Source organism: Dama dama, chromosome 25, assembly GCF_033118175.1.
Source record: "Dama dama isolate Ldn47 chromosome 25, ASM3311817v1, whole genome shotgun sequence".
Taxonomy (NCBI): Eukaryota; Metazoa; Chordata; class Mammalia; order Artiodactyla; family Cervidae; genus Dama; species Dama dama.
Genome location: NC_083705.1, coordinates 22204348 through 22221470, shown reverse-complemented (window position 1 = coordinate 22221470; position 17123 = coordinate 22204348). Strand labels below are relative to the sequence as shown.

General features: G+C 33.8%; 1 protein-coding gene and 1 pseudogene across 6 annotated transcripts in view; both read right to left on the bottom strand.

The window, feature by feature from the left end:
* Positions 1–697: 697 nt before the first annotated feature.
* On the bottom strand, positions 698–1295 carry LOC133046471 (WASH complex subunit 3-like; annotated as a pseudogene).
* A 2594-nt stretch (positions 1296–3889) lies between these two features.
* Positions 3890–17123, bottom strand: part of CENPK (centromere protein K) — a 32302-nt gene continuing 19068 nt past the window's right edge. For 4 of the 6 annotated variants that reach the window (XM_061129682.1, XM_061129679.1, XM_061129680.1 and 1 more), the window contains 6 exons: positions 16168–16250; positions 15970–16068; positions 15516–15642; positions 9943–10017; positions 8379–8432; positions 3890–4771 (listed from right to left, as the gene is read on the bottom strand). In XM_061129682.1, the coding sequence (XP_060985665.1) occupies positions 4613–4771; positions 8379–8432; positions 9943–10017; positions 15516–15642; positions 15970–16068; positions 16168–16250 (597 nt within the window). In that variant the 3' untranslated portion in view covers positions 3890–4612. The remainder of the gene's footprint in view (positions 4772–8378; positions 8433–9942; positions 10018–15515; positions 15643–15969; positions 16069–16167; positions 16251–17123) is intronic. The other 2 variants (XM_061129684.1, XM_061129683.1) reach the window with 2 other exon arrangements.

Sequence of the window (17123 nt, the reverse complement as noted above, 5' to 3'; positions counted from 1 at the left end):
GGCTACAGTTCACGGGGTTGCGAAGAGTTGGACACGACTGAGTGACTTCACTTTTCTTTCACTTAGGAATATGCATTTAAGTTTCCTTCATCCTTTTTTGTGGCTTGATAGTTCATTTGATTTCATATCTGAATAAGCCATTGCAATCCATTGTCCCATGATTTGTCCATTCAATTACTGAAGAACATGTGGATTGCTTCTAATTTTCGACAATCATGAAAAAGGCTGCTAAACTCATTGGTGTGCAAGATTTTGTGTGAATGTAAGTTTTCAACTCATTTGGGTAAATACCAAGAAGCATAATTGGTGGATTGCATAGTAAGAGTATGCTTAGTACATTTTTTTCCAAATGACTGTATTTTGCATTCCCACCAGCAATAAATGAGTTTCTGTCGTTCCACACTGTCAGCATGTGGTCATTCTGATGAGTGTTTAGTGGTATCTCATTGTTTTTCAATTTGTATTTTCTTGATGACATACAATGTGGAAATCTTTTCATCTTCTTACTTGCTGTTTATCTTGTTTGGACAGGTGTCAGTTTAGATATTTTGCCCTATTTTTTGTATATATATATTATAAATGCTTTATTTTTTTTAACACAGAGGAAGCTTGGTAGCAGATCTGTAGCCACTTGATTTTGTTGTAACTAATTACAGTTCAGGCTCTCTTATAGAATGTAAAGGTACACTAACACATGTATATGTAATTGTTACGAAAATTAAGCTTAGTCACTAAAAGAAGATTTGTTATCTGAACTTTCTTCTGTGTTTTTTTCACCTTCACCATCAGGCACTGGAGCATCTGGCCTCTCAAGAAGATCTGGGTCTAGTCCTTCCGATATCATTGTTTCTTATTGCCACCACTGGAACACCCACTTGAACCATTTTGAGATATCTGGCATATCTTGGATCCTTGGCTACAGTTAAGATACTTTCTGGTGTTACTTCACTTTCCTGTGGTCCAGGGTCTTGTAAACTGTTCTGCTGTGATTGCTCTGAAGTGGCTTCAAAGTGTGTTCCGTTTGTGATCCTAGCGACATTTACAGGAGATACTTCAAATGTGACATCATCTAGGCCCGGGATAGATGATAACTTTGCATCTAAAATATTGAGAGTTGTTTCAATTTGCTGGATACGAAGAGAAAGGTCTGCTAGTTTCTCCTCACAAACTGTAGAAAAGCGGTTGAGGAACTGTACAGTGTGCACCACAAACTGGTTTAGAAATGCCATAGTTCTTTTCTGTTGAATAGCTGGCACCTTAGTCAGCTCTATGCCTGAGCCCATGAGGGAGCACATCCTCACCCATCTCCTCCCTGGGGTGGGGTACCCAGGGCTCATCCCCAAACCCCTCCCCAGCCCGACCCGCCCAACCCGGTAATCTGCCCTCTTTTTAATTGGGATGTTTGTTCTTATTGTTGAGTTTTCTGTATTTTGGTGAGTTCTATCTTTTATCTTTTTGGTGTATGTGTTCTGCAAACAATTTTTCCACTTTGTTTTTAACAGAACAAAAAGTTTTAATTTTAATAAAATCCAGTTTATCAACTTTTTCAGTCTTCACCAAACTCAAAGTCACACTAGATTTTATATTATTTTCTAGAAGTTTTGTAGTTGTGCATTTTATATTTAGGTCTATGATTCATTTTGAGTTAATTTAAAGGTGTAATGTCACTATAGCAGTGCCCAGCTTTCTTTCTTTGCATATGCATGTACAGTTCTATCACCATTTGTTGAAAAAGACAGAGCTTTCTCCATTGGATTGCCTTTCCTCTTTGTCAAAGATTAGCTGATCATATTTGTATGGGTCTACTTCTGAGCTCTCTATTCTGTTGCAGTGATCCATTATCTGATTTTGCACCAACTTCACAATATTGGTTACTACAGATTTACAATGAATCTTAAGGTTGCTGTCAGTTCTTCCACATTGTTCTTCTTCAATATGACAGATATTCTGGGTCTTTTGTCTTTCCATATAAATTTATTCAACTTCCAGTACAATGCTGAATAGCACTGGTGAGAGGACATATTCTTGCCTTGTTCCTGGTCTTAGAGAAAAAGCATCTGGTTTCTCACCATTAAGCATGTTAGCTGTACGTTTTCTATAATTTTTTTAAAAAGAATAAGTAATAATGTACAAGATTGTGGATGCTCTTTATCAAGCTAAGGAAGTTTCTATTTCTAGCTTGCGGAGAGCTTTCACCATGAATAGGTATTTGATTTTGTCATATAGCTTTTTAATAACCTATTGGTGTCATCATATGATTTTTCTATTTTCTATTTTGATAATATGATGGGTTACATTAATTGATATTTGAATGTTGAACCAGTCTTGAATATTTGGAATAAATACCACTTGGCTGTGATGCATAATTCTTTTAATATATTGTTGAATTTGATTATTCTGTTGAGGATATTTGTGCCTGTGTTCATAAAAGATCTGTAGTTGCCCTTTCTTAAAAAGTCTTTGGTTCTAGTATTAGGATAATGTAATGTCTGGTTTTGGTATTAGAGTAATGTCAGCCTCATAGAAAGAATAAGCTTCTATTTTTTGGAACAGATTGTACAGAACTGTCATCATTTTCTTCTCAAATATTTGATAGAATTCACCAGTGAAACCATTTGGGTCTGATGTTTTCTGTTTTGAAAGTTTAATAATTATTGATTCAATTTCTTTAATATATAGGCTTATGCAAAGTGGCGATTTTTCCTTGTGTGAATTTTAGTAGGTTGTGTCTTCCATAAAATTGGTCCAGTTCATCTAATTTATAACATTTATGAGAATAGTTATTCATAATACTCATTACCCTCTTAATGTTCCTGGGATCCACAGTGATGGCCCCTACATACAAGTTTTCAAAAACTGAAACATTTTCTCCAACGTACTCAAAACCACACACACACACACACACACAAAAACAACAACAAAAAAACCCTTCAAGGCCTGTAAGCTTAGATGGGGTACCAATCAAGACTAATTCTACTGTAATTTACTTTATGATTGAGATGAAAAGTGGGCAAAAAACTGTGCTATATAAGAAGGCTGGATTAGCAAATTAAAAAGTAGGATGCAATCATCATAGTTTTCTTTAAAACTTTACACAAGCCCATGCACCCTAGAGCCCGTGCTCGGCAAGAAGAGAAGCCACCACAATGAGAAGCCTGTGCACCACAACTAGAGAGGAGCCCTTGCTTGCTGCAACAAGTAAAAAGCCCGCACAGCAATGAAGACTCAGTACAGCCAAAAGTAACAAATAAATTAAATTATATAAAAAAAATTTTACAAAAGATGCTGTGATAAAAAGATCCAACTTAATAAATGTGAAATCAAGACTTACCAAATAAATCATCAAATTGTTTACTGCTTTTATCTATTGATTTCTGTAATTCACAACGCAGAGAAGTTCACAGACAACAGTATTATCTGCTCTGTAGAAATACTGTCAAACTTATTCTGCCACCACCATTTTCCTTTCTCTAGTAACTTCAAGGAATAGTAAGTTGCTCATTCCTTTGAATCTCAACTAGAGTATTCTAGTAAGGTATTTCTGTATGTCATCTTCCTGAAAAAGAACTTACAAGTTTTCTAAAATATAACAGCATTTGTATTTTCTACAAAAGGGACACGGTTTACTTGGAAGTTTTTGCCTGTTTTAAGAGAGATTTAGTATTCAAGGTAAATAAACTTGAATAATACAGTGCAGTAGAAATCAATTTCAAAAAATAAAAATATACACCAAGTCCACTCTGAAAACTAATGATACAAAAAGTGTTTGGAATTCTCCAGTTATATGTATATACTTATACATATATGTAGGTTAATTATATTGTCACTTATCTACCTATGATAAAGTCTATTTATTAAAATATCATGCCACATCCCCAAAAAAGCTAGAGAATTTTAAATGAGAATTTTATTTACAAAAATGTCACAGAGGATTAAAAAAATTTTATGAACACAATATCATTAGTAATAATTAACAGAATCAAGAAAGGTTTAATATATATATCACTTGTAATATAATACACATTAAAATAGTTTTCATGCTACCTTTATTCATTATTTTTTAATATTGCAATTTTTAACAAACCTAGAAATATTGTAGTATACATGGAACAGATGTACTATATACTTAAAAATTATGCTACATTATACATTAAGATACTAAGTCAGTTTTGTAACCTCCAGCAAACTATGGCCTTTCACCATAATTTATAAATTTAAAGGATGTAAGCACCAAATAGAACTTGAAATGCATAAAATAAACTGGCATATATTTTAAGAGAAAAACATTACATTAGGAATATAATTAACAAAGAATTTTCCAAAGAATACTGCAGAAGTAAGGTATATTTAAAGTATTATAATGATTAAGTCTAGAATGTTTTTTACTTATTCTTGTCAACTCAGTTGAAAACACAAAGCATTGACTATGAAGCTATAATTTTTAAGTGAATAGTAGATGGCAGCATGAGTCATTTTAAGCCTGAAAGGAAAATGGACTATATTATGTGCTTTGATTAGCAAATAACGTTCTTTATCCAAGTAATTCTCAGTGTTTCCATTATCCTTGAATGACAAGATTCTTTATGTACTGTGTGAAAAAAACACCATCTTTTTACTGATGGAAGGCTTCTAATCTTATTCGGGTTGGATCTTCTGGATGTCTCAAGGCAATTCCATTACGCAGGAGCAGCTCAATATAAGGTGGCCAAAAAGAATCACTAATTTTGACATATGGGTCATGTGGAACACCAAATAATCTATTTAAAAGAATCTAGGAAAAAACATCATTCAAGATATATCTTACTTGGAAAAAAAAATTGATACAGATACATTAAAACAGTTTTTTTTAACCAAAGAATGTTGATCTCTTTTCTCTTTGAATAATCGTTTAATCGTAATTTCTATGTATTAAATAGTTGATTCTCTTTTTTAAAAAACTACAAATATTACTGAATGGAAATAGCTTTAAAATGAATCTTTGCACCTGAATTTTTAAAACATTTCCTAAAAACTTGTTAAAAAGCATTTACAATTCTCCCACTTCTCTCAAGATTAATAATTTATGTTAGAAATTTGGTTATAACCATTTCTTCAAATTGAAAAACAAAGTTCAAAAAATTGTACACATCTTAATATTTCAGGGAAATAGAAAACACCAATCTTCCCCCTCCACTCAAAGCCACTTATTCATCTGATAAACCTTCAAAACAAAAATTCTATCATCATTATTTCCTTCAAATTATCTCAAACATCTTTGATCTCTTCACTAAGGATATTGAGAAGTTTTCAATACCTGTAGTAAATTATATAAGACTAACATTTCTTGAACCACATTCCATGAAATTGGTCTCCCTAGCAATGCTCTCAGCATGGAGTAACAGGGTTCTGTGGTTAAATAAGCTCAAGAAAGATGCTAATATGCACTGAGAATGACCCATCTTTCCCAGATTCAGGGCATTAGAAAAGTTTTGTAAGAAACACACATTAAATATTTGAACATTAATATTCTATGAGATATAATGAAAAATGTTAAATATGTATCAATTATTACTCTACCTCCTCAGTTCCCACAAAGTGCCTTCAAAAATTACAAAACCAGGATTCATAAGGGTTAAAAGATTCCTCAAGGGGTACATAATTAGTAAAAGATAATAGATTACAATCCATATCTTTGAACTGCCATGCCAAAGTTTTAACTTAAAGATATTATTTTTTTTAAGATATTATTTTAAGAAACACAGAAAAGGAAAAATAAAATTTATATCATAGCAATAAAGAATCTGCCTGCAATGCAGGAGACAGGGGTTTGATCCCTGGGTCCGGAAGATCCCCTGAAGAAGAAAATGGCAACCCACTCCAGTATTCTTGCTGGAAAATCCCATGTACAAAGGAGCCTGCCGGGCTATAGTCCATGGGATCATAAAAGAGTTGGACATGACTTAACAGTTAACAACAGTAAAAGTGTCATAGAAATATAATTAAACTACTAAGTTCTCATCTCAATCACATTTCATGATAATATCAACACCACAATTTTTGTTTTTTAACATTCCAATTCTTAAAGTAAAATTTCACCTGTCATAAATTTTAGCTAATTCTTCTTTTTTTTGGCTGTGACAGTGCAGAATCTCAGTTCCTCAACCAGGGACTGAACATGGACTGTGGCAGTGAAAACCCAGAATGCTAACCACCAGGCCACCAGGGAATTCCCTAATTTTAGTTATTTCAAGAACCACATCCTGGAGAAAAAAGCTATTGGTCTCATTTGTTTTAGGTATGATCATAAGAGAATAAGATATTATTCCCATTTTAGAGCAATTTGCTCAAATTTTAATATAATTTAAAATTTTACTTTTCATTGCTACATAAATAATATCAATCAAAATCCTACTAAATGCCAGAAATAATTAAATGTTAAAAATTCTACTTTAAAGTGAATATGTATATATTATTTTACTTTTCATTGAACAGCAGTATAAATTTAGTTTACAGTTATCATTGATAATACAAGCCTTGGTATGTAATGGCTCCTAAATCTAAGCTTTATATGGTATCCCACAGTGCACTATTCAAAAATTACACATGTATTTTCCGAGTTAACTGTCAATACTTGCCACACATATGACAATCTTTATTTTAAAAAAAATCAAGTCATCCATGAGAAATGGTAGTTTTAGTTTCAGTATAAATTGGAAGTAAATTGGAATATGCTGAAAGATTCAAATTACAATCTAAAAAAAATCTGTTGATGGGCATCCAGGTTGCTTCCATGTCCTGGCTATTATAAACAGTGCTGCGATGAACACTGGGGTACACGTGTCTCTTTCAGTTCTGGTTTCCTCAGTGTGTATGCCCAGGAGTGGGATTGCTGGGTCATATGGCAGTTCTATTTTCAGTTTTCTAAGGAATCTCCACACTGTTCTCCATAGCGGCTGTACTAGTTTGCATTCCCACCAAGAGTGTAAGAGGGTTCCCTTTTCTCCACACCCTCTCCAGCATTTATTGCTTGTAGACTTTTGGATAGCAGCCATTCTGACTGGCGTGTAATGGTACCTTATTTGCATGAGACAAGTGCTCAGGGCTGGTGCACTGGGAAGACCCAGAGGGATGGGATGGAGAGGGAGGCAGGAGGGGGGATCGGGATGGGGAACACATGTAAATCCATGGCTGATTCATGTCAATGTATGGCAAAAAACACTACAATATTGTAAAGTAATTAGCCTCCAACTAATAAAAATAAATGGAAAAAATAAAAATAAAAAAATCTGTATTTTGCTTTTCAAAATAATAATATTCTATATTAAGATATCCTGAGGTATCAAAGGTACATGCTTTCTCTGCCTGACATTTACTTTTTTGTTTTTTTTCACAAATATCTTTGACCCTTAAAAACAGTTTTTGAACTTTGGCCAAATTATCAACTATATTAAATACTTTAGATCTTGATATGACAACCTATTGCAAATTGGGTGAACAGGAAAGTAGAGGTACCATAACCACTTAGCTAGATAAAGACTTTAGTATTCAAAAACACTAAATTAGATAAATGAAGACTTTAACTAGACAAAGACTTTTCATAAAATTACTATGAAGCAACTTTTCTGAAATCACTTTATTCTAAGCTTATCAATTATTTTAAAAAGTCACATTAATTGTTAAACAGCTCTTCACAGACCATCTACCTTCCTGTTCACCCAATTTGCAATAGGTCGTCATATCAAGGTCTAAAGTATTTAATAAAGTTGATAAATTGGCCAAAGTTCAAAAACTTTTTTTAAGGGTCAAAGATATTCATTAAAAAAAAAAAAAGTAAATGTCAGGCAGAGAAAGTATGTATAGATTACGTAACAGCAAAGGGTTTCACTGTGTAGATACTAAATAACATCATAAAAATTTTCTTAAAGTAATAATCTGGAATACAATTAAGGGTAAGATTTTAGTTTCATCTTCTCTTAAAAAATATTCTTTCTTACTACACAGAAAATAGAAACTAATTTTATACTAAAGATAAATTAATATATGTAATAAAATTTGGTGTATACCTTAAAAACTAAAGCAGCCTTTTTTTCTTTTTCAAACCTGAGTATGTGCCTGTACTCAGTCACTCAGTTGCATCCAACTCTTTGCAATCCCCATACACTGTGGCCGGTCAGGCTCCTCTGTCCATTGGAATTTTTCAGGCAAGAATACTGGAGAGGGTTGCCACTTACTCCTCCAGGGGATCATCCCTGTTCAGGGATCAAACACTCATCTCCTTCATTGGCAGGTGAATTCTTTACAACTGAGTCACCTGGGAAGCCCCAAGTTTGTGTATAATTGTCGATAAATCACTAATCAAGACAAATCTTGAAGACAAAACAACTACACAAAACACTTACCTCTAACATTTCATGCAGTGTTATCAGCTGTGCAGTTGATTCTTGAATGTCTTTCTTTGAGGGAAGTGTGAATAATAAGGAATTAAAATTTCAGTTCTGACAATGGCAAGCTATTAGACTATTAAAAATTTTTTTAAATCTTTTAAATTAATATCTCTCGATTGCAATGATACAAGATATACTAAAACCAAACATTTAAAATGAGATGACTTTAAAAGAATTCTGTGGGGAGGGAGGTGGGAGGGGGATTCAGGATGGGGAACACATGTACACCCATGGCAGATTCGAGTCAATGTATGGCAAAACCAATACAATGTTGTAAAGTAAAATAAATTAATTAGTTTATATATAAAAAAAGAATTCTGAAAGAAAACAACCTGTTGTACTAAATATTAAGGTTCATAAAAATACAGCTGAAACATTCTCTAAGACAGGGAAATCTTCTGTAATTACTAAAACATACAATTCAGACTACCTACCTACCTATCTATAAATATATAATGGGTAAAGTATATTACACATATTATATATACTCATATAAAGGAAAATCTAATTTTTGAACCTCCCCAATCGAAATATCCAAGCAAATGACATTTTAGACTGAAATGATCCAGTTTCAGGACAGAAAACTTGCTTCCTGGGGAGACTGGCTTCCTAATATTAACTCAACTCACTAGTTCTTTTTTTCCTGGAATGACAGAGAATAGATCTCATTCCAGTTCCATTCTAGAGTTTCATTGTATCTAGCTAAGATATGTCTCCTTTATTCTTTAATGTTTTAAACCCAAGAAAGATATTTTATGTACCTCCACTAAATATCGTTCTATTTTATTCAGACTATACTATTTTATCATGGCAATTAAAAAATACAGTTTTAATTTTGTCATCCAAAAAATTTACTCTCTAGTCCTCTTCAGTTTCATATCATTTACAAACTTTGATGACTATGTTCTCTACCTCTATCCAAATTACTGCTAAAAATGTTCAATAGGATAAGGTTCTATGGGAAATCTTCCAAGACGATGTACTAAGTGAAACCAGGAGCTTTTGAGTTCAGATATTCAATTAACTACATTTCCTACTATAGTGAAATCCAGTACTCTCCTGACAGCAGTCAAAGATAACCACAGAGTCCTTATAAGGTCTTATAGAAATACAAATATATAAAAGAAATAGTAAAATAATCCTGACAAAAACAAATGTGATTACTGAGTAAAGATGGTAAAGCTGGAGATCATCATCTCCTGTCCCCCTAATACCTTATTAAATGGAAGAGAGGTAAAAAGCAGCATATGATTCACTAGTGATGAAAGCAAATACAATTACCAAACTGATAAAGAAGTAAGAAGCAGCTGCTGCTGCTGCTGCTAAGTCCCTTCAGTCGTGTCCAACTCTGTGCGACCCCATAGATGGCAGCCCACCAGGCTCACCCGTCCCTGGGATTCTCCAGGCAAGAACGCTGGAGTGGGTTGCCATTTCCTTCTCCAATGCAGGAAAGTGAAAAGGGAAAGTGAAGTCACTCAGTCATTTCCGACTCTTAGCAACGTCATGGACTGCAGCCTACCAGGCTCCTCTGTCCATGGGATTTTCCATGCAAGAGTACTGGAGTGGGGTGCCATTGCCTTCTCTGAAGCAGCAGCTAGGTACAGATAAAAATATAAAGGTTTGAGACAATCAAAGAAAATGCAGAGAAAAATTATAATGAAAGGAAACAAAAAATGTTTAAACATCAAGATATGATAAGCATATAATAAAGGACAGAAATGGCAATATAATTCTATAATAAAGGCAATATAACAAAATATAATAAAGTACATAAACAGCAAGGACCTAAAGGAAACAGAAGAGATTAAGAAGAGGTGGCAAGAATACACAGAACTTTACAAAAAAGGTCTTAATGACCTAGCTAACCACAATGGTGTGGTCACTCACCTAGAGCCACACATCCTAGAGTGTGAAGTCTCATGAGCCTTAGGAAGTACCACTATGAATAAAGCTAGTGGAGATGATGGGATTCTAGCTGAGCTATTTCAGATCCTAAAAGATGATACTATGAAAGTGCTACACTCAATATGCCAGCAAATCTGGAAAACTCAGTGGTGGCCACAGGACTGGAAAAGATAACTTTTCATTTCAATCCCAAAGAACGGCAATGCCAAAGAATGTTCAAATTACTTTACAACTGCTCTCATTTCACACACTAGTAAGACAATGCTCAAAATCCTTCAAGCTAGGCTTCAGCAGTATGTGAACCAAGAACTTCCAGGTGTATAAGATGGATTTAGAAAACAGGCATTTCTCCAAAGAAGACATACAGATGGCTAACAAACACATGAAAAGATGCTCAACATCACTCATTATCAGAGAAATGCAAATCAAAACCACAATGAGGTACCATTAACACACCAGTCAGAATGGCTGCTATCCGAAAGCCTACAAGCAATAAATGCTGGAGAGGGTGTGGAGAAAACTTACACTCTTGGTGGGAATGCAAACTAGTACAGCCGCTATGGAGAACAGTGTGGAGATTTCTTAAAAAACTGAAAATAGAACTGCCATATGACCCAGCAATCCCACTTCTGGGCATACACACTGAGGAAACCAGATCTGAAAGAGACACGTGTACCCCAATGTTCATCGCAGCACTGTTTATAATAGCCAGGACATGGAAGCAACCTAGATGCCCATCAGCAGATGAATGGATAAGGAAGCTGTGGTACATATACACCATGGAATATTACTCAGCCATTAAAAAGAATTCATTTGAATCAGTTCTAATGAGATGGATGAAACTGGAGCCCCTTATACAGAGTGAAGTAAGCCAGAAAGATAAAGAACATTACAGCATACTAACACATATATATGGAATTTAGCAAGATGGTAATGATAACCCTATATGCAAAACAGAAAAAGAGACACAGAAGTACACAATAGACTTTTGAACTCTGTGGGAGAAGGTGAGGGTGGGATGTTTCGAAAGAACAGCATGTGTATTATCTATGGTGAAACAGATCACCAGCCCAGGTGGGACGCATGAGACAAGTGCTCGGGCCTGGTGCACTGGGAAGACCCAGAGGAATCGGGTGGAGAGGGAGGTGGGAGGGGGGGATTGGGATGGGGAATACGTGTAACTCTGTGGCTGATTCATATCAGTGTATGACAAAACCCACTGAAATGTTGTGAAGTAATTAGCCTCCAACTAATAAACAAAATTAAAAGAAAAAAAAAGAAAAGACAGAGGAAACAGAGAACAAATTGCAAAGATCTACTGGATCATAGAAAAAGCAAGGAATTTAAAAAAAAAAATCTATTTCTGCTTCACTGACTGCACTAAAGCCTTTGACTATGTGGATCACAACAAACTGTAGAAAACTCTTAAAAAGATGGAAATGCCAGACCACCTTACCTGTGTCCTAAGAAACCTGTGTGGCAGGACAAGAAGCCAACAGTTAGAACTGGATATGGAACAGGGGACTGGTTCAACGTTACTGAGAAAGGAATACGTCAAGGCTATATACTGTCACCCTGATTATTTAATTTACATGCAGAGTAAGTACATCATGCTAAATGTCGGGCTAGAAGATTCACAAGTTGGAATCAAGATTGCGGGGAGAAGTATCAACAAACTCAGTTATACAGAGGATACCACTTTAATGGCAGAAAGCGAAGACAAACTAAAGAACCTCCTAATGAATGTGAAAGCAGAGAGTGAAAAGGCCGGCTTAAAACCCAACATTCAAAAAATGAAGATCACAGCATCTGATCCCATCACTTCATGGCATATAAATGGGGGAAAACTGGAAACAGTGACAGAAATTTCTGGGGCTCCAAAATCACTGCAGATGGTGATTGCAGCCACGAAATTAAAAGATGCTTGCGTCTTGGAGGAAAAACTATGACAAACCCAGACAGCATATTAAAAAGCAGAGACATCACTTTGCTGACAAAGATCCATATAGTCAAAGCCATGGTTTTTCTAGTAGCCATGCATGGATGTAAGAATGGAACCATAAAGAAGTCTGAGCACCAAAGAATTGATGCTTTCAAACTGTGGTGCAGGAGAAGACCTTCGAGAGTCCCTAGTACAGCAAAGAAATAAAACCAGTCAATCCTAAGGGAAATTAACCCTGAATATGCATTAGAAGGACTGATGCTGAAGCTGAAGCTTCAGTACTTTGGCCACCTGACGTGAAGAGCTGACTCTCTGGGAAAGACATTGATACTGGGAAAGATTGAGAGCAAGAGGAGGAGGTGGTGACAGAGGATGAGATGGTTGGATAGCATCACCGACTCAATGGACATGAGTTTGAGCAAACTCAGGGAGATAGTAAAGGATAGAGAAGATGAGGTCACACAGTCGGACACTACCTAGCGACTGAACAACAAAAGCAGTATAAAATATAATAAAATTTTCATGAAATGAAATGTGACCTAAATCTGCCCCAAGAAACAATATATCATCAAAGCAAAACTGATACTGAATGATCAACATGGTGACATATCCTCATTAAGTTACTGAAGATCAGACATAAAGAATCTTTCAGGCAAGTAGTCATGCCAGAAAACATCTGCAGGATGGCCTCAACTTCTCCACAGCACATTTCTATCTAAGAAAAATGGAGAAACCCACTACCAAGTCTTGATTTTTTAAAATCTCTGCCAAAGATAAGCCTCTAATTATACAGCAAACTATGTCAGCAGTTAAAATATCAAAAATAAAACACCCAGGAATTCTTCTTGAACAAATTAATTGTTAAAGAAACCCATCATAGGAAATAATGGATTAAACTTAAAAACTCAAAAATCAAAGGTAAAATATGATAAGAATGGAATCTAACAATGTACAATAAAGACTAAATGTATATACATGAATGATGGTATAGAACAAAATATAAATGCAATAAAACTGGGAAAGTTAAAAATAAAAAATCAATTTACTTATTTTAAATAAACTGAATGCACTTTAGATGTCTGGCCACCAAAACTGTGAGAAAATAAATTTCTTTTGTTTAAGCCACCTAATCTTTGGTATTTTGTTATAGCAGCTTGAGACCACTAATACACCCATTTTTCTAGCTTGACAGAGAAAGTAACCTATCATTTTGTAATATGTATCAATAGTTCATATACTTCATTTAAAAAAACTGAGCTTATCCAATATGACTTAACAAATTCATGATAACTTCTGGTAATGAATGCTTCTTTTTAAGAATATCTCAAATCTCTGGTTCTATTAGTGGAGAACATTAAGAGGTTTAAAAAAACCCAAAAAACAGTTAAAAAAAGGGAGACTAGAATCAGGAAATAAATCACTGAGTTAAGATTATGATTATTAAGGGGTTCAGGATGGGGAACACATGTAAATCCATGGCTGATTCATGTCAATGTATGGCAAAAACCACTACAATATTGTCAAGTAATTAGCCTCCAACTAATAAAAATAATTGGGAAAAAAAAAAAGATTATGATCATTAAGACGTAACGGATCCTAAATTAACTGAAATGGTTAACAGAAGCCTGTCAACAATTTCAGAAATGACTAATGGGTATAAATAATAACAGATAGAATCAGAAAAATATTCCATAACAAATGTAAAGCCTACTGATGATTACAAAGAAGAAAGAGAAGAATAAACAAACACAGATTATAAGAAAACAAAACTTTCTCCTTTCCCTAGCATGTGCACAGTAATTCAAGAAACATGAACTCAGAGGTACTACAATAGGTATGAAAGACAGACAGTACAAATACAAATATGAATTAAACAAGCAAGCAGCTCACAGAGCATGGTAGGTGAAGAGAGAGACATAAATTGTTACTATAAAATCATGTAATAAATGCTAGTAAGATGACACCTAACCTTCATTCAGTGCCTCATACAAAAGGTGTTTGAAAAAAACAAAACAAAACAAAACAAAAAAAAAAAAGGTGTTTGAGTTGCTTTAAGAAGGAATACTATCCTCATCAGATAGGAACTCTTTTGTAACCAGAGGGAGTAGCACGTATAAGGCACAAAAAAGTGACAGGTCAAACTGTACGTCTGCTCCAACAGCATGGATGAATGGACTCATGCAAGAGATGGATAAAGATGGAAAGGAGGCTACAGAGATGGATAAAGATGGAAAGGAGGCTACAGAGACAGACAAAATTCAGAATACAAATTCATTACTCGAAGGAGTTTATAGACTTCATCCCAGAGGGTGGGATCAAAAGTTTTATGTTGGGAAAAAAGAAAGTTGTATGTTAAAAAGATTAAAATATGTATATTTTTAAATATATGATTAAATAAACTATTAAATATGTAAAGTTTTAGGAAGATCATTCTGGAACCAGTTTCAATGCCTATCCTACGCCCACAAGTTCTTGTTATTTATACCCCATTTTACTTTTTAGAAATGAATTAAAGTGCTTGTTTCCAACTTTTTGTCACCCAATGAAATATTTATTTGCTTCTGTGAAAAAGGTTTATTTCATCAAAACTACTATTAAAATAGTCAATAACTTACCTCAGCTATAGGTTTCTTCTGATTTTAAGTTACATATGTTTATTATAGAAAATTTGGAAAATAATGAAAATGAAAACAAGTCTCACCTACAATTTTAGCCCCAGGCATAAAGCAATGTTACATTTTTTGGTACCAATTAGACTTTTTGGTATACAATTTAATCATCTATGCTTTATCCTCTCACAAAAATTTGTTAGCATTTCATCAATTTCTTTGATATTATTATTATTTTTTTTCAATACATTATTTTTAAAAGCTCCATTTTCTCCACTATATGAATACAATGTAAAAAAAATTATATTTACAGTTTATTGAATAACTAGATTCCTTCTAATTTTTCAATAAATACCATAACGTGATGATGGAATACTTCTGTACATGTACCTATCTGTTTATATCTTTGAAAAGAAAAGAAAGAAAAAAAGAAAGTGAAGCCACTCAGTCATGTCCAATTCTTTGTGACCCCATGGACTGTAGCCTACCAGGCTCCTCCATCCAAGGGATTTTCCAGGCAAGAGTACTGGAGTCGGTTGCCATTTCCTTCTCCAGGGGATCAGAAAATTTACATTTGAACTTACTACATCAATTTCATATCTGAATATCTACAAGAATGTCTTCTCTACAACTTACCTTTTTCTTTTTAATGTTTCTATCAGGCAGAGGAAAATGGTCTTCAAGAAACTCACCCAGGGTAACCAAGAGTTTCTCCTTATATTCTTTTATATCATGCATTTTTGTTTTCAGCTCATTAAAAATTCTAGAAAGATTTTTTTTAATTAAGATAATTAATTTGTTGATAAAATACTTAGATATAAAGAATTGGTTACTCATAAAATTAATCACTCTATTCAATCTTCATTGCTCAAATCAAATAACTAGCTTTATGAGATAAATAGTCTATTTAACATAGGAAAACTAAAAGTCAAATTATTAATAAAAGATTATGTAACTTTTAACAATTAGTAAAAGTCAGGGTAAGACAATTTCTGGTAAAATTCACCTGCTTTTCATCTATGCATTTCATATAACATAAAAAAGGAAATAATTCCTCCTATTTTGAAAACCTAGAACACAAAATCAATACCTTGATTCAGAAAATGTCACAACCTGCTGTTTCAATTCATTTTGTAGTACATTAAGAGATTCCAGTATCTGCTGCTGTTCATCCAACCATTTTTGCTCCCTTTGAACATGAAAAAGCAAAACAAACAATAGTCAAATAAAACATTAATGCTAATTCAATACATATAAAAGACTAATGGTAATTATAATATAAATATACCTTTCTAAGTCTTCCTTTAATTTTTCATTATTTGACTGAATAGTAGATAGCACCAATTCAAGATCATGTCTCAATTTTTGGAACTAGAACAAAATAATTAAAATTAATTGTTTAATCTTTAATCTTGTAGATAGCTGTATGTCTGAACAATAGTGAAATTTACATACTAGGATATATATTCAGAAATCAACAGCAAAAAAAGGCTAGCAAAAAAGTCTTTGAAAGGGAAATATACACCAGGTACTAAGTTCTATGTAATATTGCACTGTTAAATTAAAAAATATAAGAGGTTTTGAGCAATAAATTGTAATTTCATACTGAAAGGCAATTCTATGGAAAATTTTCAGTAACCAGGCATATTAGGTCTCTTTTCTAAGGAGACTATACTAAACAGACACAGATGAGTATCACTCATTCAACAAATATTTCTTGATCAATTGTTAACATTAGGTACTGTTGAAGGAGTCAGGGATGCAAAAGTGAACAGAACAAAGAGGGGAATCCAAATAAAGAAACAAACTTGAAACTCCAGAAAGGGATAAATACGATATTGTAAAAATCGGTCAAAGCAAGAGTACAGAAATGAGGAGCAGGGATGGCATTTTTAGGTATGATATAGACAACAGTGATAGTACATCAAATATGGTCCAATAATGGACTTAAATTAATAATCATATAATTTATTTGAAAAATGTGAAAATTTGGATGCTAAAAATACACTTGCAAATAATCCATGGGTCAAAAACACAATCCTCAGAAAAATAAGAAATTATGATAAACTATTTTGAAAATAAAAGTGAGATTAAACTTTCTGGAATAAAGCAAAAGAAGTATTCAGATAAGAATTTACACCACTAAAAGCCTGTATTAGAAAAAAGAAAGCTCTCTAAATCCAGCTTGAACATCTGGATCATCAAAAAAGCAACAGAGTTCCAGAAAAACATCTACTTCTGCTT